Source organism: Dendrobium catenatum, unplaced genomic scaffold, assembly GCF_001605985.2.
Source record: "Dendrobium catenatum unplaced genomic scaffold, ASM160598v2 fragScaff_scaffold_490, whole genome shotgun sequence".
Lineage (NCBI taxonomy): Eukaryota > Viridiplantae > Streptophyta > Magnoliopsida > Asparagales > Orchidaceae > Dendrobium > Dendrobium catenatum.
The window spans coordinates 723,140-750,774 of NW_021318952.1; the positions used below are offsets into that span (position 1 = coordinate 723,140).

General features: G+C 34.9%; 1 protein-coding gene across 2 annotated transcripts; it reads left to right on the forward strand.

Annotated features, from left to right (window-relative positions):
- The first annotated feature begins 46 nt into the window (after window positions 1–46).
- LOC110114211 (DNA repair protein RAD51 homolog 3) lies at window positions 47–25,570 on the forward strand. 2 transcript variants are annotated; one of them, XM_028694488.1, is made up of 9 exons: window positions 47–189; window positions 3,499–3,597; window positions 6,736–6,858; window positions 7,317–7,350; window positions 7,423–7,493; window positions 7,587–7,813; window positions 17,096–17,227; window positions 18,033–18,099; window positions 25,210–25,570. In XM_028694488.1, the coding sequence occupies exons 1-9, from the start codon at window positions 78–80 to the stop codon at window positions 25,383–25,385; spliced, it is 1,041 nt and encodes a 346-aa protein (XP_028550321.1). In that variant the 5' UTR covers window positions 47–77; the 3' UTR covers window positions 25,386–25,570. The 2 variants fall into 2 exon arrangements, with proteins under 2 accessions (XP_028550321.1, XP_020702666.1); XM_020847007.2 differs by lacking the exon at window positions 25,210–25,570 and adding an exon at window positions 23,772–23,909 and having other exon boundaries at window positions 18,019–18,099.
- The last annotated feature ends 2,065 nt before the right edge of the window (window positions 25,571–27,635 follow it).

Genomic DNA, 27,635 nt, shown 5'->3' on the forward strand with positions numbered 1-27,635 from the left:
CGTTGAAGAAGGCAGTGGGGACTTTGGGGAAGCGTTGAAGAAGGCAGTCGGGAGTTGGGAGATCATATTCCGTTCCCATGGAGGTTTCTGTTCTCCCCATCGCTTCTGCTCACAAAGAGAAACTTATCTCCGCTGGTTACACAACCCTCTTGTCTATCGTCGGAGTCTCCGCCTCCCGCCTGGCCCAAGGCACAGTCACTCTACTTTATTGGCCGTTGAATATGACATTTGAATGATTTTTCTTGTGTATTCTGCATGTTGTAACTCTTTATTCCCGCCTGATCGATGGAGATATGTAACTTTGTTTCAACCTTTGGAGGAAGGCTTGCCTAAAATCAAGTGTATAGTCCACTGACCTGAGGCCTAGAGTAAAAGGAAATGACGGGCAGGGATGTCGATGTTCTTAAGAAATCGTTTGATACTTGACTAGAGTAATAATGAGAACTATCCTCTTTAATCCTTAAAAAACATGAACGTTTACCAAGTTGATTGGAGCTTCCTGCCTGTTGAGGCCTAAAATTTTGGTTGCTTGTAATGAACACGAGGTTTGGTAAGCTTTTGTTCTCTGAAAATGTTTTATTCAGAGCTGTAATTTGCTAGATGGAAGGTTTCTGAATCTGATTTGCTTTGTCTTGTCAATGAATGTTTGCCTTACGTGTACCAAAGCAACTAGGTCAGGATTAGAGTTTAGAGTGTTTTTAGTTTTAGGGTTTATGATTTAGAGTTTAGGGCTTAGGTCAGGACTAGAGGGTTTGTTTGGGGCAGAGCTGCAAAACTAACTATAGTTCTGCTGTGGGAAAAACAAAGATTTTGCTGTGGGAAAAACAACTATTCTAAACGAACTCATAATATTTTAATACCTTTCTCTCTTTTTTTTTTTCATGAAACTTGCTCATATGTTCAACCTCAGTTACATGAATTATTCATTGGCCTTTTGAGACACCTTGAACACCTTACTGAATGTTGAGCGTTGGAATTATAAAACCATGAAGATTGCCAAGCTTCAATATTGGGAACCAATTAGTTTTTCAAGCTCCAATACAATTTTCAGTGATTACATGAAGTAAACATATTTAGCTGTTAAGTTAGGAGAGAACATTGTCTACTAGTTTATATATTTTATTATAAGGTGAAAAATAAAATTTGATTGGAATGGTTTTGTCTCAAGCTCAATGTTTATGTTATATGTTTTCTCATTATTATAATTATTATTATTTAAGCTAGTTCCAAACGTCAAATGTTGAGAATTGTTGGGAAAGAAATGTATGAGGCATATCCATGAAGTAAACGTAGGAAAAAAAGGAAAAGCATTGTGAGTGATTGAATTTTCTCTGTTTATTGGCCATACTGCATATGGTTAATGCGGAAGTAGATGTTTAAAAAATGGAGGAAGTTAATTTTGCATTGATGTTAAAAGATAGGCTATTGGACTTTCTATAAGAGGAGTTGATGCTCTAAATATTTACGGGAGTAAATGAGTTGAGCTTGAGCGAGCTCAAGTGTTGTTTGGCTTAGTTTGTTAGGCAAAGAAGTCAAAATCTTTTGTTTGTTTTTGACTTGTTAACTTGCAAAGCCAAATGCGAGCTGTGTACATATGTAAATTTAAATTATATAACTAATATGCTGTAACGTATATATTCAGATATCATACAAATATAGAAGCATAAACATTTATACAAATACATGCACATACATAATATACATGTACATTCATATATATATATATATATAATCAAGCTACTATCGAGCCGAATGCAGTCAAACAATGTCTTGCTCGTTTGGCTCATTCAAAATTTAAGTTTATAAAAATTAGTCAAACTCGAGCTAATTAAGTCAAATACAATCAAACACGAACAATGAGTTTTTTGACAACCTAGTTATGTTTGCCACATGTATTGTGTCTGGGGTTGTAAACACATCAGTTAGGCACATATGTTTTCTTGGATAAGTATAAAAATAATGTTGTTATCTATTGTGAAAGCAGATGTTTTGGCAAAGGGCTTCTAAAACAATGAAGGCAACTCTTGCGGGTGTCCATTGGATTCACTAGAGTAGGTTTGGGTTTGAGTATCTTTGGTTTCCTTTTCATCTAGGCACCACAATAGCAATCCCTCGAAAGCCCGATGATGGACATTGGACATACTCTCTTTTTCATCCTTGTGAAGCTTCACAATGGATAAAAATTCTATGAAACATTCATGATTATTGATTTATATTATCTGTGAACCCATTTACTTTCATTTCTTATTTTTCTTCGACTTGTTAACAAATCTCTGCATATTGGTTGACCTTATATTTTCATATGAGAAGCCTCAATTTCTTCTTAGACCTGCAAGAGTCGATTAGTTGACTAGTTTTCTCAATCACTATCCCAATTGCAAAAAGCTTTCTTTGCTTCTGAATACAAACAAAGCCTTCATGCTCTACCTCATGATGAATAGGAACAGGTTTAGAAGTTGTTGCAAATTCAGTTATTATGGATTAACTTCAGATCAATATCTTGTTCTTTTTAAATTCAAATTGACTGCCTTAACTTGAAAGAGAGTGAGTTTGTGTGTGGGCTTCAAAAAGTTGTACCTATGAAGAAAATTAAAGGCTCATTGTTGTGTGAACAGAGAAAAAGCAGAGGGGAGAGAAAGAAAGAGAGTGAGGAGAGTGAAGAAGAAAGAAATAGTGTGAGAGAGTATAAAAATAATAGTTGGAGATTTTTTTCTGGCTAAATAAAATAAATGACAGAAGGAAGAAAATATCAGAGAGAGAGAGAAATGATATGCTTTCTTTTGTTTGCGGCTGTAGTGTCATATGCAATTTCGGTGGTGCTAATTGGTTCTATAATAGGGCGTTAAAGCTAGAAAAAGGGCCTAATTGTTAGAGGCAAGCATGGCAGCTCTAGAAAATATCTTATTTATTGTGGTGAAAAGAGAATACAACTTGACATCTACTTTATCATGTCTCTTATTTTGAGGTTAAGTCCTTCGTTACCTTTCTCCCAATATTTAAAGAGCTTCGTAGAAGAAAAAATTAATGATGCACCATTCTCAACTTTAGTGAAAAAATTCTTGGTGGGGGCTGCAGACATAGACTACTTAGTTTCACCGAGTTACATAAATTTTGTATTTACTTGCTGAGTCTTTTGCATATTTTTCTTTGCTCTCACCATTTTTTCCCTACAATTCGAGCGTAGGCGCATCCTGCAATATGGGTTTGAATAATAAAAATATGGAAGAAAAGCTAAGTCAGGGACTTGATTTGGCAACTTCATGAAATAGTAAATCTTTTATCTCTCTTTATTCAGTAAAATCGAGGAAATTACTGCTGCATGCTTCAAGAATTAATGGCCAATTTAATTTTATTTTTTCAATTCGGTGTAATTTCAATATTTGCATGAGCAGTGGGGTTCTGATCTTGTTTTTATTTTATGTTTTATTTAACTGGGGGAATAATCTTAATTATATATCAGCCTTTTTTTGCAATATTAACATCCTTAGTCATCTACAGAACTAATTATTCCGCATCGGGAAGCTGTGGAAATCATTAAAGTCACTCTGAAATGTTGTAGAGCTGTAGGGTTGGAAGGCACGCATGCAGTTTTGAAAGGTATACTCCTCTTTACCCGCTTTTGAACCTTCTTCTATCCTACAAGTTCTGTTGGGATGTCTTAGCGTAGCAATGCATCATTGTAGTTTGTATGAAGCAGACATCAATTACTTTATTATTTTCTAAAACCATTTGTATTATTATTTTGGGCAATAGATTAGATACATAGTTCAATTGCACATGGTGTACTTCTTTCTATTCTTCTCAACTTTTAATATCATAAAGATACATCATTTACCTTAAAGTGTCCTGTTAGAAAACTGCCACCTTAGTGCAGGAAATTGCTAAATTTCAGATGCATCAAGTTTGGTGCAGGAAATTCCTATTTACTAGAGAAAACAACAAGCAAGAGTCTCCAATTCAGTAAAAGGACAAGAAAAACAACAAAAGATACAATAATCTTCAATTCGAGAGGAAGATTCAACTCTCCAAATCTCTAGCAAAGCCTAGAGCCCAAAACAAACCATGGATCTCAAATTCAGATTACAAAATTCAAGATATCCCTAATCCTAGCCAAAAGGAAATTACTTAAAGCAAAATATAATTAATTAATCCCTAAACATCCCCCAAGTTTGAAATTTCCCTCTAAAACCCCTTGCCCAATCAATGATTGGGACCCACACATGTTCCGCCCCCTCCCCGGGCACTCCTGTAGTAATGAACCAATCTAGGAGGGACCGGTTTAGCTGGGGCCAGCCTAACATGTGCTCACCTAACTCCATCTTGTCCGTAAACCTGTATGAGTCATCTCTTTGACAAAAACATGATGCATATCTTTTTCCTATTTTTTTTGCATTGTTTTAAAGCAATATTATAAAAAAAATGATGTGATTGCAGCAGAAGAACTAAATTAGAAGTGCCAATGTACAAAATAAAATAATAAAAGAATAAATATATTAAGCATGAAGTAGAAGCAAGAAACATCCACTTTTACGGTAAAATGATAGAGGATAATAGAGCTCAATAGACCGCTTTGCTTGAAGCCTGGTGAAAGTTGGAGAATGTAGATATATTTTATTCTAATTATGTTAATGTCTAATAAATATAATTTAAAACGTTCGATCAACTAGAACAGCATCACTTATGCTAATCCCATCATAATTATTAGGTTTTAGATCATCATGATCATCTCTATCTTCACGAATGGGAGGGAGATGGGAAATAGTCACAATTGGAGATTCAACAACTATTTTCTTGTTTACAGAAGATGTAGAAACCAAGCCTATAGGGCTAGTATGACTTAGGATCCTGAGGAAAACATATTGGTTCCAAATTTTGAGAGCAAAACTGGAGTAATGAGCAACAATTATTGTGGGAGCAGGTAAGCTAAGATCATTTGAGATTTTGTACACTTCAACAAAGTACAAAATATGATTTTGCCCAAATTTTGAGAGCAAAAAGAAATAATATTGGAGTCCTTTTTTTATACACTTCAACAAATTATGGTGACTGAACCAATGAATGATCATCTACTTGTTATCAGAAGAGCTCTCTTTTCTCAAAAAAATGCTCAAAAGCAAGATTGGATGGAAGTTGTCTTAATACTCATTGACATCATAAATCAATTATCTACAAGGGGTATATGGAAAATAAATCATCATCTCAAAAAATATAAATGATATTTTTTAATGGCTTAGAAAATAAAAATATGAATTTGGTGAAAATATCTATGTTTTTAGAGATTTTCTCATATCTTAGGTGAATGAGATAGAGTTTATTTTATTTTGGGCATAGATTCCCCATAAAGGAAAACACTTATAGTTATTTACATCTCAAAAGAGTTATTTTTTTTGAAAATACTCTAGATTAAAGTAGTGACAAATATTTTTAGGATTGTAATGTTTTATATAAGGATAATATTTTGGTATCTCAAATAGGATTGGCTCAAAGCAGAACAATTCTTTCCGGAGGCTAAAAGTTGAAAAGTAGGGAGCAGTAGATTTTGAGAAACTAAAAAATATTTCAATTTATTCTAGTTGGGCCTTAAAATTTTAAAATTAAAATTTAAGTGTTTGATTTATTCATTTTATTAAAAAATTGGGGCGTCCATTTCATAGACATAAGATTGAAAATGCTAAAGAGGTGAACATTTATGATATGCAAGATCAGCTTCAGAAACTATGACTAAAGTAAGCATTACAGAGTAGTAATTCGAAGATGGGGTATTTTGTGTCTGTTGAAAGTGGGTGACTTGAATTTGAAGTAAGCGGTGAGGATGCATTTTTATTGTGGGGAATCTTGAGGGTTTGTTCTGAGAGTTGTTGACCCTTTATTTGGAAGGAAGTAGGAAGAATGTTGGAGTTAGGGGGATCAGTTGGATGGCCAGTGCGGTGAATGTGATGGCCTCTTGTTTTCTGTGGTTGACGTGAACTTCTTAATCTAGAAAATAATCTAACATCTGAAATTGATGGCAGAAAATTGGAAATCAATGCCAATGATGTGGGAACTTTTACTTTGATGCAGGATAGCTTTGGGAAAACTTAATGGGTGTAGGTGATGGCTTGATGTGGGGATAATATTAATGAAAAGATAAGATATACTATGGAAAAAGGGAAAAATTAGCGAGGTACAGTTCCGTCAGTTTTTCTTTATTTTATTTATTAGGAGTCAAATGACTTAAATTATATTAAATAATTTTTAGTTGGCATTGATCCTGGCCTAATATAACATGATAATCCAAAGGGAAACTAATTTACATTTAGGTTCCTAAACATGAAACTCAAATAAAAATATCTAAAGTAACCCAAAATAAAAAATGACCATGCAGTCCAAATGACAACATATAGGAGGAAGTGAAGTTGAGGAGCATGGAGGAGAATGTCTGCATTCATAAAAATGCAGGGAACCAACAAAGAGTGGCCAGGTATGAGTTTCAGACTGATGGTTGTAGAGCATTGCATATGATTTTTCTCTGAACAAAGTTCTTTACTGATGCAAAACAATAATGCTTTTGCAACTTTTTTTCACCAATATTTATGTGTCGAAGACACTTGTTTATCCTTTACATAACTTAAATTATGAAGAGGACCATGGTAATATGCATAATTTCACTTAAAAAAAACTTAAATTTTGAGAGGGCCATGTAACATAATTTTGAGGTTTTTGATATTATAGATAAAAGCTTTCATATTTCTGTAGGATCCCGGACTGCATGGGAAATGCTTTCGGATGAACAAAACCTCAAGCTTATTAGAACTGGCAGTGAAGATTTTGATGGCATCCTTGGTGGTGGCATACATTGCGGGCAGGTTACCGAAATGGGTACGCACTTTTGTTTCTGACATGTAAAACTACATGTGGGTCAAACCTAATTAAGCAATGGCCTTGTGAAATAAGAGCCTTTGGCAGATGAAGCAGTTATTTAACTTTTACTAGAAAGATATAATTTAGAAACACGATCTTCTACCATCCATGCTTTTTTTTTTTTGTAAAATTAAAAACGTGGCTGCTTTATTTTAATAGTAGATAATCATTTTCTTATACAAAGTTGATTAGATGCCCTGCATTTGTTTTAGTATGGGGAATGCATGCTTTATCTTAAATGATTAAGTCTTCGTTTTGGGCAGCTTTCTTGTTGCTTCTTAGAGCAACTTTTTAGTTAAAAAATTAAATTTTTTTACGAGAAGGCTTCTTTAAGAAGCAATTAGAAAGCCGTCCCAAACGAAGCTTAAATGCCATACGAGGTCTTTATTACATGTTTTTAACATTCATTTTTCCAGGTGGTGTTCCAGGTATTGGTAAAACACAATTAGGGTACGCCGTTATTTAATATTTACTTTTGCTGTGGTCTTTCATCAACAATTTAATAAATAAAGCAACATGCAGGATTCAGCTTGCAGTAAATGTCCAAATTCCAGTTTCTTATGGCGGTCTAGGTGCTAAAGCAATCTACATAGGTAGATATTTCTATCTTCTAATGTCATCCATTCACATTATTCACAACTTCCATTTTTCAAACTTGTAATAATCTTTTAGCTAAATGTTTCTAGACACTGAAGGAAGTTTTATGCCTGAACGTGCTTATCAAATTGCTGAAGCCTGCATAATGGATACTTGGGAAAATTTAGGTTTTTCTCGAAAGGAGATTGAAGATTGCCAAGAAAAAATGCAGCCTGACCATTTCTTAGCTAACATCCTTTACTTCCGCATCTGCAGTTACACTGAGCAGATAGCTGTGATCAACTACCTTGACAAGTTCCTTGAAGAACACAAGGATGTGAGCTTTCCCTGACAAGTCTTATTTTTTGACTGATTTTATTTTTGTGACATTCACATGAGGTTGTTGTGTGCAGTTCCTTACCGGAATGTGCCATTTTTTTAATTTAAGTCTTTAATGACATGAATCCTTTAAGAAATTGTGTTAATGCTAGGGCGTCCCCTGAAAGTGACGCGCTGTATGACCTGAATATAGTGACAAGTGTGCAAGGGCCGGCACCGGCGCCCGGGTGCAATATTAAATAGGCAAGGGTTCTCACATCAAGGACGGATGTGGGCAAAGAAGCTAGTTCATGAAACTAAAATTAGGATAGGAACTTGGAATATAGTTTCCCTTACATGAAAATTAATGGAATTAATAGATATTATGATTCATATGAAGTTAAATATTTTGTGCATTCATGAAATTAAATGGGTTGGGAGAGAAGGTAGAGGAAATTGATGAGTTTATGGATTTATACTTTGGTATTCAGGTAGGAGTCGTACTAGAATGGAGTAGGTGTTAATATAGATAAGAGTTTAGGTATATGTTATAAAAATTAATAGGATTGGAGATATGATATAAGCTTTAAAAATGTTGTTGAGTGATAAGATATTGTTAATATTTTATGGCTATGCTCCTCAAGTAGGTTTGGTATATGAGTTCTAATTAATTTTGGATGACTTAGAAAAATTAATACAAAAGATACATCTTGAAAAAAGTTTTTATTGGAGGAGATTTAAATGGACATTGTAGGTAGAAGATGTAGATGATTTAAAAAGCATTCATGGGGCATGGTTGGAACGACGATGAATGTGGCAGAAGACCATAATGTGGATTTTTTTAGTTATGATTTTTCAATTGCTAATTACTTATATTTAAGAAAGAGAAGAGCATCAACACACTTATAAATGATATAGTACAACTCAGATTGACTATTTCTTATTAGAAGAATTAAATCGTTTAGATTGAAAAGATTGTAAAGTTATTCCGAGTAAAATTTATGTACCAAACATCGATTATTAGTTTTGGACTTTAAGATAAAGGGCATAAAATAAATAAAGTAAAAACATTTTTTAGGATTAGATAGGGGCATTTAAAGAATATTAACAAAATATTTTTTTGAGATAAGAATTTTTGTCTTTAAGATTTTTTGTCTGTGCATGAGGATGCTAATGTTATGTGGAAAATAAGTGCTAGGTGATATTAGAAATATTGCAAAAGATATCCTTGGAGTATCAAAGGGAAAAGCTCATAATTAGTAAAATACGTTGGTGGTGAATCCAAATGTGCAAGAAAAGATATAAAATAAGAAGTTTTGTTTTAAAATTGGTTTAATTTTAAAATTATGATAATTGGGAAATAATAAAAGTGGCTCGTAAGGATACTAATAAAGCATATATGCGATGCAAAAGACATTAGCTTTTAGTGATTGATAAATATAATTAGATACTAAAGAGGGAGAAGATATATGTATAGAGTTAGTCCAAAACAAAGAATAGGAGTATTAAGGTATTTAGTTGAAGTGAAGTGTATTAAGATGAAGATAAATACTTTCTTAGAAGATGATATATCAACAAAGGTGGATGAGGATATTTGTTAAACTTTTTAATGAAGTTATAAAATAAGATTGATTATAGTGACTTAGCACCCTAAATGAAATAAAGATTTCTGCTTTTTATCGGCGTATTAGTAAAACTGAAGTTAGAGAGGCTTAAAGAAAATGAAGGGTGAAAAGCTGTTGGACCTGATGGATATTCCATAGAGGTGTGGAAATGCTAGGAGATGAATGGATATTTGCATGGCTTACTATAATTTTTTATAATACTAATTTTGAAGACTAAAAGATGCCAGATGAGTGCGAGAATGAGTGTGTAATTCTCTATTTTTAAGAATATAAGGTGATTGCACAAGATTGTGCGAAATTATAGAGGTATTAAGTTATGTGTCATACTTTAAAACTATGGAGCGAGTTATGGAGCATAGGTTGCGGCGTGATACTAATGTTCATCAAAATCAATTTGGATCATGCCGGTAGGTCGACTATGGAAGCCATACATTTATTAAGAGGTTTGATGGAGAAATATATAAAAATAAGGAGGATCTAACATATAGATATTTTATTGATTTAAGAAAAAACATATGATAAAGTTCCAAGAGAAGTGCTATGGAGAGTTTCTGAAAAGAAAGGAGTTCAATAAATGCTTATATTCAAATCATTAAAGAATGTATGCGGAGCTATTACTTGTGTTCAAACACAAGGTGGATTGACTAAGTATTCCCTATTTCAGTTGGGTTACATCAAAGGATCAGCCTTAGCCCATATCTTTTTGCTTTAGTCATGGATGTTCTCACTAGACATTTGCATAGAGGAGTACCTTGGTTATGCTTTTTGCTGATGATTTTTTCTTTTATAGTTAGAAGATAAGAGAGGGAGTTGAACGGGTAAACTTGAATTATGGAGGTCAACCTTAGAGTCTAAGGTTTTCGCTTGAGTAGATATAAAACGGAATATATGGAGTGTAATTTTTAGTAGTAATAGACCTAGTGAGGGGATTGTGACTTTGGGCGATCAAGTCATAATAAGATACACGTTTTAGATATCTTGGATCTAAGTTGCTCCGAGAGTGATGGTGAAATTGATGGGGATATTATCAGCAGAATTCAAGTTGGAATGGTTGAAGTGGAGGAATGCATCGACTTGTTATGTGATAGAAATGTACCCCTCAAACTTAAAGGGAAAATTCTATAAGATGGTAGTGAGGCCTGCAATGCTTTATGGTGCCGAATGTTGCCATAAAAGAAAGCATAATACTAAGTTAGTGTGGCGGAGATGAGGATGCTTAGTGTGGATGAGTGGCTTTACCCTTAGAGATCGAATAACGAAATAGCTATATACGAAAAGGTTGGAAGTAGCTCTAGTAGAAGATAAGATTAGAGAGAGTCTCCTTAGATGGTTTGGTCACATAAAACGGTGGCCTTCCGATGACCCGGTTAGGAGAGTAGTAGGTATTAGATTTGATTTATGTTAAGAAAGTTAGGGGTAGACCTATAAAAGACTTTGTTAGAAAATATTAGAAATGACCTTTCTTTATTAGATTTAAACGAGAATTTGACTTTTAATATGACACAATGGAGAAAAAGGATTCATGTAGCCGACCCCACGTAGTGGGATAAAGGCTTGATGTTGTTGTTGTTGTATCGCTTAAGTCTTTGCATGCTAAAGGTGATGACATTTAGGGTATTCTATTATTTTATCATGTTTTTACTGAAAATTTTTCTTGGTGCTTTGCAGATTCTATGCTGTTTTATTTTACAAATTGTGCTATTCAAATTACCCTTTGTTGCAGCAACTTCAATGGAAATTGTTTATTGCTCTATATTTTGATTAATAGTATGGTATGTGAGGTTGATTTAATGAGTTTTTGAGTGACTGAAGGTGAAATGCATGTTTTAGGGCCTTGGTCTGCGGTATCATTTGTTAGCTGTCATGTAGGTCGCATAAGAACTTGCATCTATTATTACAGCAGTATGTAATTAGCTGATTTTCTTAATTGCTAGGAAATAGTAATTGCATATAAACATACAATATTAAAGGAATTGAAGGCCCAAAACTAGTCAATTAAACTTTCTATCGTAAGTCTTTAATACCAATACCACCTTTATCTTTAGCCTATAAATTTATTATTCATTTAATTGGATTTAATCCCCCAATTCCTCCTCCTTTGTCACTTGCTTTCTAGAAAAAAAAATTCCTTCTAATACCATCGATCTTTTTTATTACTGAATTGAAAACCCAAAAGAAAGAATAGTAGAGAAGAATAAAATTAGGCACTGAATTAACAAGCACAATCTTACTACTTTTAGAAATGTAATTAACTTTTGAGTGGAAGTTTCAATTGAATCTTTTAAAAAAGAGGTTCAATTGAATTGTTTAGATAAGAGGATTTCTAAAGGCTCTTTGCAACATTTTTATACCAAGAAGAACCCAATTACTTGAATGGAAGGGTTTGGAGGAACATAAGGTTAGTTGGAATATTCGCTTGCCACAACATTTACCGAGGAAGATCAAAGAAGATTTAGACCTAAGTCAATTCCATTGAAGATCAAAATATTATATAAAATGTTGGCTTGGAAGGAAGTAGCACCATAGAATAACAGAGTATCATCTACAAATTTTAGAATATTGTTGGGGGTACACCATTCTTAGCAGTACTCATAGATCTGACCATTAATATAAGCAGAATGTCACTTTTGGAAGGACATCCGCTACAATAATAAAGTGAGGAGGAGAAAAATGGTTCTATTAGACTGTTGATGCATTTGAATTGCTTGTTAAGTTCACCGTTCACAATAACGTAAGAATTTGCATGCTGATGATATTCCATAATCCAAGAGAGAAATCACAGGAGAAAAAATGGGCCCCTTTAAGAGTATGAAAAACAAAGCTCTAGTCACAGTTGTTAAAATGAACATTTCCTTCTTTTGCTTGGCAATAGAATGGATCAATATATGGGGTCTAACAATGCAGTCAATAATTTCCTTACTAGCTATAAAAGGTCCTGGGAAAACATAAACCAAATATGGCAAAACCATTTAAGGACTTCAGAGAATATTTTGAAACTGCCATTAAGCGAACTAATGATTTTGTGGTCCTTCAGAAGCTTTCAATATTCTTTCTTAGGTATAAGACAAATAAAAAGTGAACACATTCTAACAAGAGAGGATTTACCTAAGTTGTTTCTATACATAAAAGCCAAAACCAAATGAACGATGTCCCCTATTTCTCAAAAATGGCACAAAAGAAGACGCTACCCTTTGAGTTCTTCTTGTGAGAAAGGCTAATCAAAGCTAGCAGAAAGATATGGATCATTAGAAGTGTGCAACATACAAAAATCAATAGAAATATTATTAAAGTAGCTCTTATTGAATAATGTTTTAAAAGGGCATTCGAGGTGCACGCCTCCCCAATAAATTTTATAAGTTCATCAAGGCGTATGACTTTTTTGGTATGAGTGAGACTTATGCTGATGTGAAACTACCAGGAGTTAGCGAGAAAATTAATAAGAAAGTTGTTAAAAGTTTACCTTTATAAAATTATGCTTCAAGACAAAAGGAATTTAAGGATCCGTAGTTTTTCACTTGTTTAGACAAAGAAACACATGTAGATTAACCAAGACCCTCTTAGTCAAATACAAAGACAGTAGAAACACTAATAGCTTGTAACATAAAACCGAAATTTAATAATGAGATGTTCACCTTAAAGGTTTTCTCACTCTACGGTTCTAGGTCTTAGCGGATGAAGATCCTCCAAACTAGACTTGAAATCACCACTAGGAAGAAAGAATCGAGGAGCTTTGTTCTTGGGAAGGTAGCCGGCGGTGGAGGATGCAAGGATCTTCCGACGAGGAGCCAAGGTGTTCTGGGTCGTTGGAGCTCGATCGTCTCGGCGAGACAGTAAACGATGCGGTTGACGTAGTGTTCCATCGAGTCGTCGTACTCCCAATCTGGTTCGTAGAAAGCAGATTAGAAGATATCTATCTCTCCTTGGGTGTTGTAAACAAAGCTGTGGTCGATCTCAGGATCGGCCATGCATACTTGCCTTGAGAAGGGAGGAGGAGAATTGAGGTGGTAAGGAGAGAGGGAGGGGTGTCGGTTTGGGGGAGGGAGGATTGGCCATGAGAGGAAGAGGGAGAGGGGTCGAGTAAGAGTGGGGCAGATAGGGGCTTAGCAAGGATTAGGTTGGGTGGGGAAATCTGAAATTAATTTTAGAGTTTGAAATTAATTAGTGGGAGAGAAATTTGAATTTGAATTCCAAATCCAAAATTAGGTTGTGTTAATGTGAGGAGAGACGAAAAAGGAAAGGGGATATGCTTCTTAATGCATTAACACATTTTAGGAAAAAGGTGAAGAAATCCAATCTAATTTAATATTAAATTAGATTGAAAATTTGAAAACTTTCCTAATTTGGCTTAGTCAATTTAGGAAGGTTTTTGAAATTCAAATTTTGAATTTCAAAAGGATGAAATCTCTTCCCAAAATTAAGTGGATTGAATTAGGAAAGTCTTAATGGGGATTGAAATCAACATTAAGGGAAAAGAACAAGGGGTGGCCGGCGGTGGGGGTTGGGGAGTTTGGCTTGGTTGAATTTTGGAGCAAGGGGAGGGGAAAACCGGTGGTTGATGGGAGACGGGAAGCCGGCGGCACAAGAGTGAGGTGGGTTGGTGGTGGGATTCGGTTTTGGGAGGAGGTACATGGGATGGGGTTTTGAGAGGCCGGCGGGTAGGGGCTAGGAGAAGAGGTGGAAGTAGAGGAAAAAATAAAAGAAAAGATTGGGGCCGCGAACCTTGGAATCCTCCGAACGATGACGAGTACTGCTTTCACCCACCTAGTGTTTCTCCTCTCAAGAACTCACTTTGAGATCAAGTAAGAAATCTGAAATTTCATTCATAAATCATCATCCAATACAATAGAGGAAGTCACAATATATAGGCCTAAGGAAATAAAAATACAATGACTCAAATGCTCATGGGGCTACAATTCAAGCAGATTCAAAAGAAAGAGTACAACCGTAAATAACAATTAATACATAAAACATCTAAATAAAGACTAAGCATCAAAATAAAGGCTGTGGATCGTAGCCATCGATCTGCCACTCCTGTGCTGATATACTCGTCGAAAACGTCTGTCGATGTTCTCATCATATGCCTTTCTCATTTGAGGCGTATGCCTTAAGCTACATGCCTCTGGTCATATGTGTAAGAACCGGTTTGACCGGTTAAGTTGAACCAGTCGTAGCTTAAATCGAGAGGAGCCGCATGCATACGAGCAGTAACCGAGCGGGCCGAACGGATCGAGCACGGACGCGGGAGCAGATGGCGGAGCCGAACGTTGTGAATGAGCGAGGAAACGTCCTCAGAAATGAAAGTTAGTGACTCCTCATATGTGATATATTCGTTTCACTTTACCCAGTTCAACAAATGAGCGAAAGAACTGAGAAGGAAGCAATCAAGAGGAAGAACAAGGAGAAGGAAATAAATATAGAGAAAGAGAAGGAAAAGAGAGGAGAAAGGAAAGACACATGTGTGCAAGTTAGAGCTCGGGATTTATCAGCAAACGAGGGAGGCAAGCATGGGCGAGGGCTTCGACGACTGGGGAAGGTAAGATTTTATTAGTATTATTTTGATACTTGGTTGTGAACATACATTAATAACATCATTAACTCTTTTCTTAAATTATCATTAAATGATAGTGTATTTGTCTACAAAAATAATTGTATATACTTTTTAAATTAAATTTACATTACTTACTTTTTTTGAAGAACTGACTCCTCAAATCCTCTACCTCGTACCCTTCCTTGATTGTAAGTTACCTACAATTATCTCTTTTACATTCCATAAATTCCATAATATATTGCTCAATTAATTTTGCATAACATTAACTTATATTAAAATAATAAATTTCATCAAAACCTCCCTTCTTCATATATCTAGGTAATTCCTACAGTTGCTGAAATCTCATTTAAGGATTTGCACTATCATTTGGAATTTAATAAAACGACCATAACATTGCAATATAAACCAATTTGCTAGCCCCGATTTTCTCTTCTCTGAGTTTTCTTTCTTATTCTTCTTTTACTGTTTCCTCGAAGCAATTTCTCACTCTCATCAATTGAATTCTCCCACAGTCATTGTTCCTTCAATTAGCTTGCACACTCACATCAAATTACAATTCATCACACAGTTGCAAATTAATCAAATCCAAATCTTTGTTACAGTTTTCAAATAGCTTCCATTTCACTATGCCGTTAATATTTACACTGCTGAACCCTCCTGCATTGCACTAAGTAGATCCTCCCTTCAGTTGCCGAACTTCCCTAGTGCACTGTGCCGAATTCTCAGTAGAGCACTGTGCTGAATTCCACTCCACAGGAGCACTGTGCCGAACTGATCTACAGGAATTCCTACACTTGCTTGCGAAAACTTCTTTCTTTTCTCCCAACTGAATACCACTATAGGATTTCTTTTGAAAAACGGGCCCGCTGTTGTATAACTGCTATCAAACAATCATGTCCAAAGGAACACCTCTTCAGGAATATATGAATAATTAATTTCATTTAATACTTTACTCAATACTAATACTAAGTTCACTTAACAATAATTAACTATTAAGTAATTATTAATTTATTTAAGAGTGTATTATAATTAGGATGTATTAACTGAACTTAGTTAACTTTAAAAGAAATAATGCTTTGAATTTGACGTTCTGATTGCAAAAGCACCGTCTGTTTGATAATCAGAGGTCGTTTGACCCTTAAAGTGATGCGCCGTGCCAACGCGTGCGTTGTTTAAATCACCGTTTTCACCTCTTTTTGCGTTTTTTGATGTGTAGGGGTCAACATATATTAAACATTTGAAATTTCTGATATGTTCCAAAATGAACTTAAATTGGCAGTTTGCGGTTTCAATTCCTTCACAGCAGGGAGAATCTTTGCTTCATATACTCTGCATGTTCTGCATTTGAAGTGTATACATTCTATTTGGATACAGTGAGGAAAAGTTTGCATAGCATTCCATTGGAAGTTATTCTTGAAGATTCAAAGTATTAATAATTATAGTAGTTTGTGTTTATTGAGTTGGACAAGTGTTTTCAATGGCTTCTGGCCCCAATTGAAGCACTAGTCTGAGCGTGATTAGCTGAATCGCAAATGTTAACAGATCTTATTCATCAGATGAGTTATTTAAATCTCATTCTTTTTCAGCGAATTTATTGTCTATTCGTGTTGTTTAAATATAGTTAACCACACCCTTCGCGAGTAATACATGTTTATTTGCTTAGAGATTCCATTTTGGTTCACACTTATAGTATTCTGTTTCTTAATTTTGTCCTGCTTGACTTTAACCTTCTGTATTCTTACCAACCTCGTCAGCCCATATAATTCAGGTGTATTTTCAATTATATTCTTTGACCTAAGAAATCGTGGTTCCTGATTGGGTGGCTTTATTGATATTTCTCTGTTTCTCCTTTAATCTTTTTTTGAATTTTATGATTAGCTTGTTATAAGAAGTATTTTACTAAATTCTATAATTGGAAGCCCTTTTATTAATCTTTGTTAAGCTGCAGACCATAACTATAGTTTTTGCATAATTTACATTTATTTACGTACGAGAAATGATTCGCCATTTATTAAATAATTCTGTTCATAAACCCCATGAAGTTTATGACTCTGCATAGGAATCTTTGAGAAATATTATTTTATTCATTTTGGATATCACTCTGATTTTCTGACTGTTATTATGGTAGGTGAAAATTGTTATCATCGACAGCATCTCATTTCACTTTCGCCAAGATTTTAAAGAAATGGTCCAAAGGACTATTGTGCTTAACGAAATGTCCAGGCAATTGATGAAACTTGCTGAAAGATTTGCCGTGGCTGTAAGTGTTATAATCTTTTCACTTGAAAGTTTATTTTGGTTTGTTATAAGTTGTATGCATATATATATATGTACTCGAATAAGCATTTATTTAGGGAAAATATGCTAGAAATGTATTGCTAAATTATTATCAGATCCATGTAAGCTGTTACTTGTACATGATGTGTAGAAACAAGCTAAAGGTTTCAAATATGGTTTTTTTTTCCTTCTAGGTGGAGAATTTACATTCATCTTCAATTTAGATTTTGATATTGTACTTCAAATGTAAGATCAGAATCACCCATTCTCTTAGCATCACTGGAATTATGGCATGCATTATTTTAAGTAACTTTTAGAGAGTTTGATTATTAATCATACGCATTACAATTCTTATGGTAGATGGTTTTGATTACATTAGAAGATAAATGCGATTTTCAATATATAACTTTCTTTGATGATATGCAATTTTGATTATTGAAATACATTGGTAAAACATTTCTGGGTTTTTTATGCTACCTGCAATGCTTATTTATTTTTTACATATTTTGCTTCTGTAGTAGCTTCAAACTATTTTATGGATTGTTAGATGGGCATTTGCTTGGCATTTAGTAAAAATAATTTTGGTTCATAATGTTTCATTTGTAATTATGACGCCTTCCCAAGTCGACAAGTTCAAGGCATGGCAGGTTTATGTGATCTGTACTTTTTATCAATATGGAAAACAGTTATGCGCGTATAAAAAGAGAATATTAATTCTGTGGGATATCACCATTTCTATCGAGTTTTGTGTTTATTTGAACTGCTGCAAATCAGTTTTTGTGTTGCAGGTTTTATTACTTAATCATGTCACTGCAAAGCATACAGAAGGCTCATTCCAGTTAACGCTTGCACTTGGTATTCTTTCATTATCTTATAATATTTCTTATTGTATTGCTTTTGATGAACAAATCTTATAAGCCTTCAGGCAATGTCTGCTCTGTAATTGCAAAGTGGATTAATCTTATTTGTGGGGCAAACTTTCTAATTTCATGTTGATGAGAAAAGACATTAAAGATCTGTTTGGATGAGGGGAATTTGAGTGTCGTGAAGAATAAAGTCTGTTATATTATCGATTGATTATGTTGGGTACAACAGGATATAATAAGAAAATAAATAAAAGAGAATAATGCTGTCAATTATGAAGATATCAAAATATATCTTGATACAATGCTCCTGGTTTATTGCAGAATTAGCCATGGCCATGTATTCAGCTTTAATATTAGATTTGGGTACAATGCTCTGTTTTTTTTTTTTTTGTATTTCCAGGACTAATTTCCCCCAACAAAGTTATTTTGACCTATTTATGTGTCACGATGCAATCCAAATTGAACCTAGATGAAATCAATGTACCATGAGAGAGAACTTTCGATTAAGGCTAGTCGTCAAACATATACATGATATTTGGCGTATAGTAGTAGCATGGTTTATGTATTTAAAAATTTGATATTTAAAAATATAAATTTCACCATCTTACACTTAAAGCGAATGGTGTGGGAATGATGATGAGACTGATCAAGATCCCACGGTTTCGCCGTCTCAGGCCATTATGGTCCTTGGTCTACTTAATCAAAGGAGATAGTCTACCCAACATGATAGGAGGATCCTTATCGGTGGCCATGACTTGCTTCGTTCAAGGGTACCTTGTAGACCTGGGGTGAATATTTGTCTAAGGGGATAAATTTAAATCCATCTTAGCTAACAGAGGGCTTTGTGCCCTATCAATTATATCATATTGATTAATTACTCAATGATTTGATGTTGTTGGGGAACATACGGGCTCTAACATGAACGTAATATAATCATTTACTTGTGGTGCTATTTGGCGGCGAAACCACCGGTTGGAGGACATTTGTTACGCTCTTACTGGCAAAAGACAGATTGAGAATGACTCATAGTGATATTCTTGATTAGATATTTGTTCTTTGTGAGTTGAAGTAATTTTCATATTTGTCCACATTGACAAACTGTTGCGGATGGTGAGGTATCTTTGTTTTTTAAGTGTTTGATAATTAATTTTAATTTTAAATATCTTGCACTTTGGAATTTTGAATTTTTTTATTGGCATTTGGGAGGTATTTTCAAATATTTTGGGGTCCCCTTTGATTGAGGTTTTTTGTCAATACGGCCATCATCGGGATTTTTTATGGTTAATTTTATTTCATAAGGTCGAACCTTGTCGACTATGTCTACTTGACGATAGAAGATCTCGTTCACCGTTGGCTTTATGCCTTTTTTAATGATTTTTTCTTGTTGAGGGTCTTGAAGGCCTAATATGAATGTATAAAATAAATATTCTGATCGGCGCCATGACCGTATGATTGTTTGATAGCTCGAGCCGTGTTGACTCCTATCTACCCTCTTAGAAGGATCGAGCTTGATCTTATATTCATTTATCGACCCGCGCAGCATCTTTAGACGACACGTGTATACCCATAACATGCTCGTCGAGGCATATGCGGATATATGATTTTGCATGCATTCTTGCATAACGTATTTATGTAACAGTTGTACGTATGCAGTGCTACAAGTGTAGACAACATATTTATGTGTATGCATGTATGAATGTATCAGCACTCTTTCGATGCATGAGGGAGGGGGGGGTATTTTTAAAACGAGCAGCTATGCAAATGGTTGTCATTTGAGTGTACACAATGTTTTGTTTAGTAACTTATAGATGCCTTTTGTCTGCTTGTACGAGTATTGCAGATCCGGTGGCATGGCATCATCCTATGAGTTGCCCATTATTTTGTATAGGTAAATTATTGTGCACTAACTACTCTCCTGCTATGGCTTATAGATGTTTGTGTTTCCTGCAATTATTCTGCATTTGCTCTTGCCCTTTTTGCATTCTTGCTTGTAAATTGCATGTCGCATAAGCATCTAGATGTAGAGGAGATTCATCATATTTGTAGCATATCTCCTATATCACCGCTTGCAAACATGATTGTTGTACACATTAGAGGTCTTCTATTGTTATCCACGGGCGAGTTGTATTGAATGCAAATCCTCTAGCATCATTCGTAGATTTTTTGTATTTATCACATTTCTCCTGTGCTTTGCTTGTGATGTGTATGATGGGCTTCTTACAATGGCTCGTAGGCATTTGCATTTGATGTAGTCATTTTACATTTCGCTTGTGGATAGTGTGTTGGGTATATAACAAGTCTTCTAAAATCACCTTTGGGCACTTGCACTTACTGCATATCATCGGCCTCTGCTTGCAATAAATCAATGTATTTGATGGTCATTGACTGATTGTTGACTACAAAGTTGTTGTACCATCTATTGCATGTTCTTGATTATTATTGTTGCATATATGACACATTTTTTCGTCATTGCATAATATGTTGTATGCTGCCGGTCAAGCAACATTTGTCGCCAACCCTGTCATGCACATTGACTGGTAGGTTGTTGCATTCACTTGCATACTGGCTTCATGTTCATACAAGGCTGTTGCATGTATTTGCAAGCCAATTAACATTGATTGGAGGGATATCGTTATATTCATTGCGTACCCCTTCAGTTCATTTATAGGTTGACAAGCATATTGCATCCATTTGTATGTAACTTGATGTTGTTCACAAAAGACCTATAAGTCTCTTAAAGTTGCTTGTAAATGGACTGTTGTATATGTCATAGGCTCTTTGTTAACTTCCAAGATGATCTGCAGCATGCATTATACTTTGACTTTCAATTCTCATGAGAAATTGATGCATTTGTTCGTAAGTTACATGATTCATTAAATGCATTAAGCATGTTTGCACATTTATCTCATTCTCTTGCATATGCTTGTAGGAAGTGTCACTATTAACATGTAGGTTCATATGTTCACTGCATTTCAACCCTTCTTACTTGGAAGGTTTCAATGTACTTATTTGACATTAGTTCACATGCCATCTTTGATTATTGTTGATCGTTGCGAGCAAGTCATGTTATCCATTGACAACATCATATCATGGCATGAAATTTGATTATGTTGTTTACAATTTCACTACCACTTGTGAGAAGTGTTTGCAAATCTCTTTTCCACCAACAACCTTATATATGTTTATTTTCCTTTAAGTTAGAGCTTGTTATTTTGCAAATCATTACTTCATTTTTGGCTATGTCATTTTTCATATGGTTCAATTTGTATGTTCAATTTAAATTTGCAAGCCCCCCTTTTGTCTCAATTTCAAGTTCAAATTAGGTCCTCTACATTTTGGCTCAAGTCAAGTTTTATTCATTTTGATTCAATCAAGTCCCTTGCAAATTTGTTTAAGTTTCCAGTTCACTAAAAATTCCGGCAGCCTTTAGGCTCCTCTGTTTAGGGGAAATTTCAGGAATCATAGTTTGTCCACCATGTCTGAGAAAGACGTGCATGGCCCGTGTCTAGAGACACTGCGGCTATAGTATTTGGTTCCACCACGCCTAAGAAAGGCGTGCACGGGTCTTCAGGGGTACCTGTTTTGAAAGCACAATTTTTCCCCGCATGCATTGAAGCATATAAGAGTACTTAATTTTTACCCTGCTGCATTAGAGAAAAATGTGCATAAGGCTCACATGCTTCGTCGCAGGCGCCGCATCGGGTTTCCCCCCACTACGCTAGAGAAAAGCGTGCATAGGGGTCCCCCGGCGCCCCGCGAATGCCAGAAACATGACTTTGAGTTTTGGAATGTTATACCTTTACGGGTGAAGCAATGATGGTGATGACGATGAATGCATAAACATTTTCTATTTTCTCTCTTTCTTCTTCTTTTGAAACCTCTTTCTCCTTTTTTTGGAATTATTTCTTTACTCTTTTTTCTTGTGCTTCTTTTTTTTTTTAATATATATACACACGCACACATATATGTTTAGCAATAATAATAACTAATAACATTAGCCAATATATTTTAATTAATAATGACAACTTATGCTAACAAAGAATAATTTAGAATAATATAAGATAAATAAAAATACTTACTGCGTGGGAAATTTTGGAGGGATTGGATGGGTTATCGTTCGTCGGTTTGGAGGGGGTTAATTAGAGTGTAGAACAGGTGGGTTATTTATCTGTTTGGTTGAGGGGATTTAGAAGGAAATGTATGAAAGCTGCCTTAATAAAGTGACAAAGGAAGGAAAAGGGTGTAGTCACGTCCGGGAGGCAAAAAGGTAGTGGAAAATCTGCTGCAGTTGTTGTTCAATTAAGAGCTTTCTCATGGCTGTTCACGGCAGCAAACAGAAGGCAAAGGCTGTATTTGACGGGGGAAAGCACGTGAAAAAGGCCGCTGTTTGGACTGACTGCTGAAATCCTTCACAAGCTTCAAGGGATTAGACATGAGAGGAGGTTTGTGTGGCCGATTGATTGATTGGGGTGAGTAGTTCGGCTGAAGCAAACGGGATCGGAGAGTGCTGGAGTCGTTTTGGAGAGGGACTTGAGTGGAGATATTTCAGTTGGTTTGACTCTTCTCGTGTGGGTTGACGGGCTGTGAGGGAAATCAGAACAGGGGAGTTTGGTCGCTAGAGGGAAGTTGAGTACGGGCCTGACCTTGCGTGAATTGGAGCATCGGCTAGGTGGATCGGAAAAAGACGGGAAGCTGGCTGGGCTTTCGATTGCTTGGTTAAGGAGCATCGGCTAGTTGGATCGGAAAAAGACCGGAAGAGGAAGGCCATGAGCGTTTGCGAAGAACCGAAAACAAGCGAAGCTCATTTGATTCCATTTTAACAACGACTCAAATGCTTGTCTGAGGTAATCCATGGGATTTACAAGAAGTGATCACGAAGCAGTGCAAAACATCAGGGTTCAGCGGGATTTTCACGTGTCAATTTTGGGTGTTGGTCGTCTGTTTTGACCGATCTCGTCTGATTTGACTGTGAGGGGTCCCCACTTATTCGATGCTCCGATCACAACCACTCAATCCGTTTGGCAATCAGAGGATGTTTGACTCTTTCAATCAATTTTCACCCCTTTTTCGTGTGTTTTCGCGCATATGGGTCAACAAGTATTTATTCTAATCGTGATAACGACATTACATAATGATTATGACCTAAGCCTGGATATTCTTTAATGACCAAATCTATTAGTTGTGTGAGCCATCAGACACCACCTGTAGGGCTTAATGTCATATGTATGATCAGCCCCTCGATAAGCTTTAGTTTTACTTTAGGTCTATGAGGTCCCATTGGATGACAGAATCAATGGTTGCTGACAATGTTATTTCGACCATGTTGTGTTGACTACTCTTAATATGTAGAATAAGTTTCATGATATCTTGAGTTGATAGAATTCTAAGATCTTAATCAAACTTGTCGTTCCCCCATTGTCTGTTTTGACTTAATAAGGGTATAACACTTTTATCAAATTGTTGATACTAAAGCAAAATATCATAGAGCTTATGTGCTAGTGTTACTTGAATTTCATTTCTTCTAATCAAGAAGGGTAGTTAATTAAGGTTGATTAACCCTACTATATTACCATGTTGTGACTTGTGAAGAATATATAGGTCCTATAAATAGGCATACATGTCAAATTATCTTATTTCATGTTTATGTTCTTGTTTGAATAGGTGATACTTGGTCTCATTCCTGCACAAACAGAGTTATCTTGTACTGGGACGGTAATGATCGCCATGCCCGCATTGAGAAATCGCCTTACCTTCCTTCAGCTTCGGCACCATTTTCTGTCACCGGTAAAGGTATTCGCAATGCCATCACACCTTGCAAGCGTCTTCGATATTTTTTTCCTTGTAATCAGGGGCGGAGCCAGGATTTTTTTCATGTGGGGGCACAAATTATTGATGTAAAAAAAAATCCTCAACTTTTTTCATCCGGGCTTGAGACTTGAAATGGCGGTTTTAATTTTTTTGTTAATCATTTTATTCATTATAAAAACATAAAATATATGATAAAGCAAAAAACTTACAATTGAGAACACTAATCTTGAAATTCTTCTTATTTGTCCTCTATAATTTCTCCCGTCGAGACTTCATTTTTTGAAATCGTTGTACAATCAAATCATTGTCAATACCTTTAAAAATATTCTTTTCAATACAAGTAAACAATCATTCATCCAAACAGTCGGACTCATCCTAAATATCTTGAATTGGCTCTCTTTAAATTGCGCTCATCATTCTTTTTAAAGACTGATATGTGGAATCAACTCTAGCTCAAGCAATAAGTACCTAACCTTGCAAACGTCGCCACTGTGCAGCTTCACGCAGCACTTTCAGCTCAGCCTACAGTAATGCTATAAGGAAACGAAAAAATTTGCAACAAAAATCATTTATGATATAAAATCAGCTGAAGAAAAAAAAGTGCTTTATCAGCATTTTACAACTTATATTTTGATGATAAATGGAACTCGAAGAACATTCAAATGGATGAGTTGAAAATAAGCGACAATCAAGTTCTCCCTCAATCAGAAACTGCTTGTAATGCAATAAAGGAGATCACGTTTGAAGGTTTGATCAAGAAATAATCAGAATCAAATACTTTTTGATTCCTCAAATCTTCCAAAGAAATACTAAGAAGCAGTGGAGGCGTGGAGGAGCAGAATCAAATACCTTTTGATTCCTCAAATCTACCAAACAGGATGAGCAGTCGAGACTCGAGTAGGTACACACGAAATATGTCGCTAGCCCGCTACCCGCAGTCTCCGTTTAGCTGGTCCAGGCGTCCGCCCTTCTTCCGCCGTCCGGTCGCAAGCCGGCGAGCCGCCGCCCGCCGTGAACAAGAAGGATAGCGTTAGACTTTTGTGTTTTGCCCGGCCCTTTCGGTTCCCGTCACTTTCCGCCAAAATAAAGAGTGCAGCGGAAATATTAATTCAAAAACCCTTAATAGCTGCTTTTAATTAAATTTGGTAGCAATAAATAGGTTTAATTAGGCATTAATTAAAAATTCAGTGGGGGCCCGTGCCCCCAGGGCCCCCATACTGAATCCGCCAGTGCTTGTAATGGAAGATTTTTCAAATTATCTTATTTCATGTTTATGTTCTTGTGTTAATAGGTGATACTTGGTCTCATTCCTGCACAAACAGAGTTATCTTGTACTGGGACGGTAATGATCGCCATGCCCGCATTGAGAAATCGCCTTACCTGCCTTCAGCTTCGGCACCATTTTCTGTCACCGGTAAAGGTATTCGCAATGCCATTACACATTGCAAGCGTCTTCGAATGATGTAACTTGGAATGAAATGGCGATGACACCAAGTTGTATGGAGAGTCTGCTATTTGTATGGGACCGCTTGTTTACTGTTTCTTAAAGCAACTTTTTAGTATAAAATTAAACAGTTATTTTAAGAAGCCGTCCCAAACGAAACCTTATTTTTATTGGGTCATCTAAGTGAATCACATTTTTTATCTATAAATTTTTTTGAGGCGCAACATTACCCTGTGAAGTTGCAGAAATTATTCTGTGTTGACACCGGATGATTCGGAGATCAATCAGAACGTGCCATGTTATTCTACACCGAGCGAAAAAACGATGTGGCGTGTTCTGGTAGGTCTTCGGACGCCGTCCGGGATCCACGCAGAATAATTTTTTTGTGAAAATGAGGAATGTAACTGACTGAGGTATTCAATTGTTTTTTTTTTTCTTGTCAGATCTCTTTCATTTTCTCTTGTTATTCATACTATAGGATCTATCAAATATCTTTGTTTTTTTGTCCTCATTTTATTGTTATTCATTGTATATGTCTATATAATTTATCTATTTGCGTAAAGATCAAGAGGAAGGTTAAGATTACGCACCAAATATGACGAAATTACGTAAAACTCCCCCAACCAATGCGAACCACCAACTAACTCTTATGACCCATCAGCCACACTGCGCTGGATTTTCAAAGCTTGACCCCTTAGCAACTTTGTTGAATTTGTTAAATCTGACTGAGATATAAAACTGTCGGTTCAATAGTCCCTTTTTATATTAAAATCCCGTTTAATGAAGAGAGCGGTTCTTTAATTCTTTGCATTTGATTTGTTCAGCTGCTTTTTAAAATAATTTTTTATGCAAAAAAAATTAATTTTTATATTATAAAACTGTTTCAAGAAGCAATAAAAGAGCAGTCCCAAAGCAAGCCTCAATATGCCTTTCGTCTTAAAAAAAAAAAAAAAAAAAAAAAAAAAAAAACCAAAAATTCCTCTCTTTTTAAAAAAAAAAAAAAAAAAAAAAAAAAAAAAAAAATTCAAGGAGGGAGAGTAGTGAGAGTGAATGGTGGTCGTCATTGTAGACTTCCTCATTTTTTATATTTTGGTAAAAGTAATTTGTTGGGATTTCATGTCTATTAACCATTTAGCCACTATTTATTTTTATTATATATTTATTTATTTCAGGATGTTGAAATATAAATTTAATTAAAGTGGCTTAGGGCCTTCACAAAAATATTTTAATTTTAGAATTTTTATCAATTAAGGGTTATTTTTTGGAATGTTGCTAATTTTGGTATGTCGGTTTGAAGTTTTGGTTTAGTTTAGTAAAATGTTCTCATTGTTTTTTTAAGCAGTTTTTTTAAGTAAAAAAAAATTTAATTCAAGATATTTTTTAATAAAAATATTGCTTTAAAAATAATTAAGAAAGCTATACCAAATGAATCCTCTTTCGAACTTTACGTATGTGATGTGTATATGAATTTGATTTAATTGATCAAATCTAGAAAAAAAGTTTTGTTTGGAGCAACTTTTGGTTATTAATATTTCAGTGTTTTTTTTTAAAATTGTAGTAAAAAATTATTTTTAAAATAGTAAAAAAATTTGTTCTAAATAAAGCTCAAGTTTGTGGACGCTCATATGTTTTTTTAATTAACTTTTGAAATTCAGGAGGAAAGGTTATTGAGGCTATAGGTGATAGCACAGCATTTTCTGTGCGGTCAAATTATTTTTGTGCGGCAAAGAAGTAAAAGTTTTAATTTATATAATATTATCGAAAGACCTATTTTGAGTCTCCATTAGAGTAATATTTTTTAAGTGCTTGATAAAATATTTATTTAATTTCATTATATTAATAGTACTATAGTAGTTTTGTTTGGGATAACAATTCATCTATCACATATATCTATACAAATAAAATAATATAAATTTTGTTTAGTGACGATTGCAATTTTTTATCAGTTAATTTAGGAGGAAGAAGATAATATAATATGTTGATGAATCGTCTTCTAAATGATATTAAAATAAGCACTAATTATTATTAGTTTATTACTGTTTAAATTAGCTTATTTAAAAGCTTCAACCAATCAAATAATTAGCATTAATTAATAATATATTATGATGTATCACTGAATCAAATCATAAAATTTTCTTCTTTGAAACAATATCAATTTCAGCAATTGTTCAAAAATCTATTTGCTTCCGCTCAAAACTTACAATGGTTGGCTTAAATCTAAGGTTTTGTTTGAGATGACTTTATTACTGTTTTCTGAATCAATTTTTTAGTAT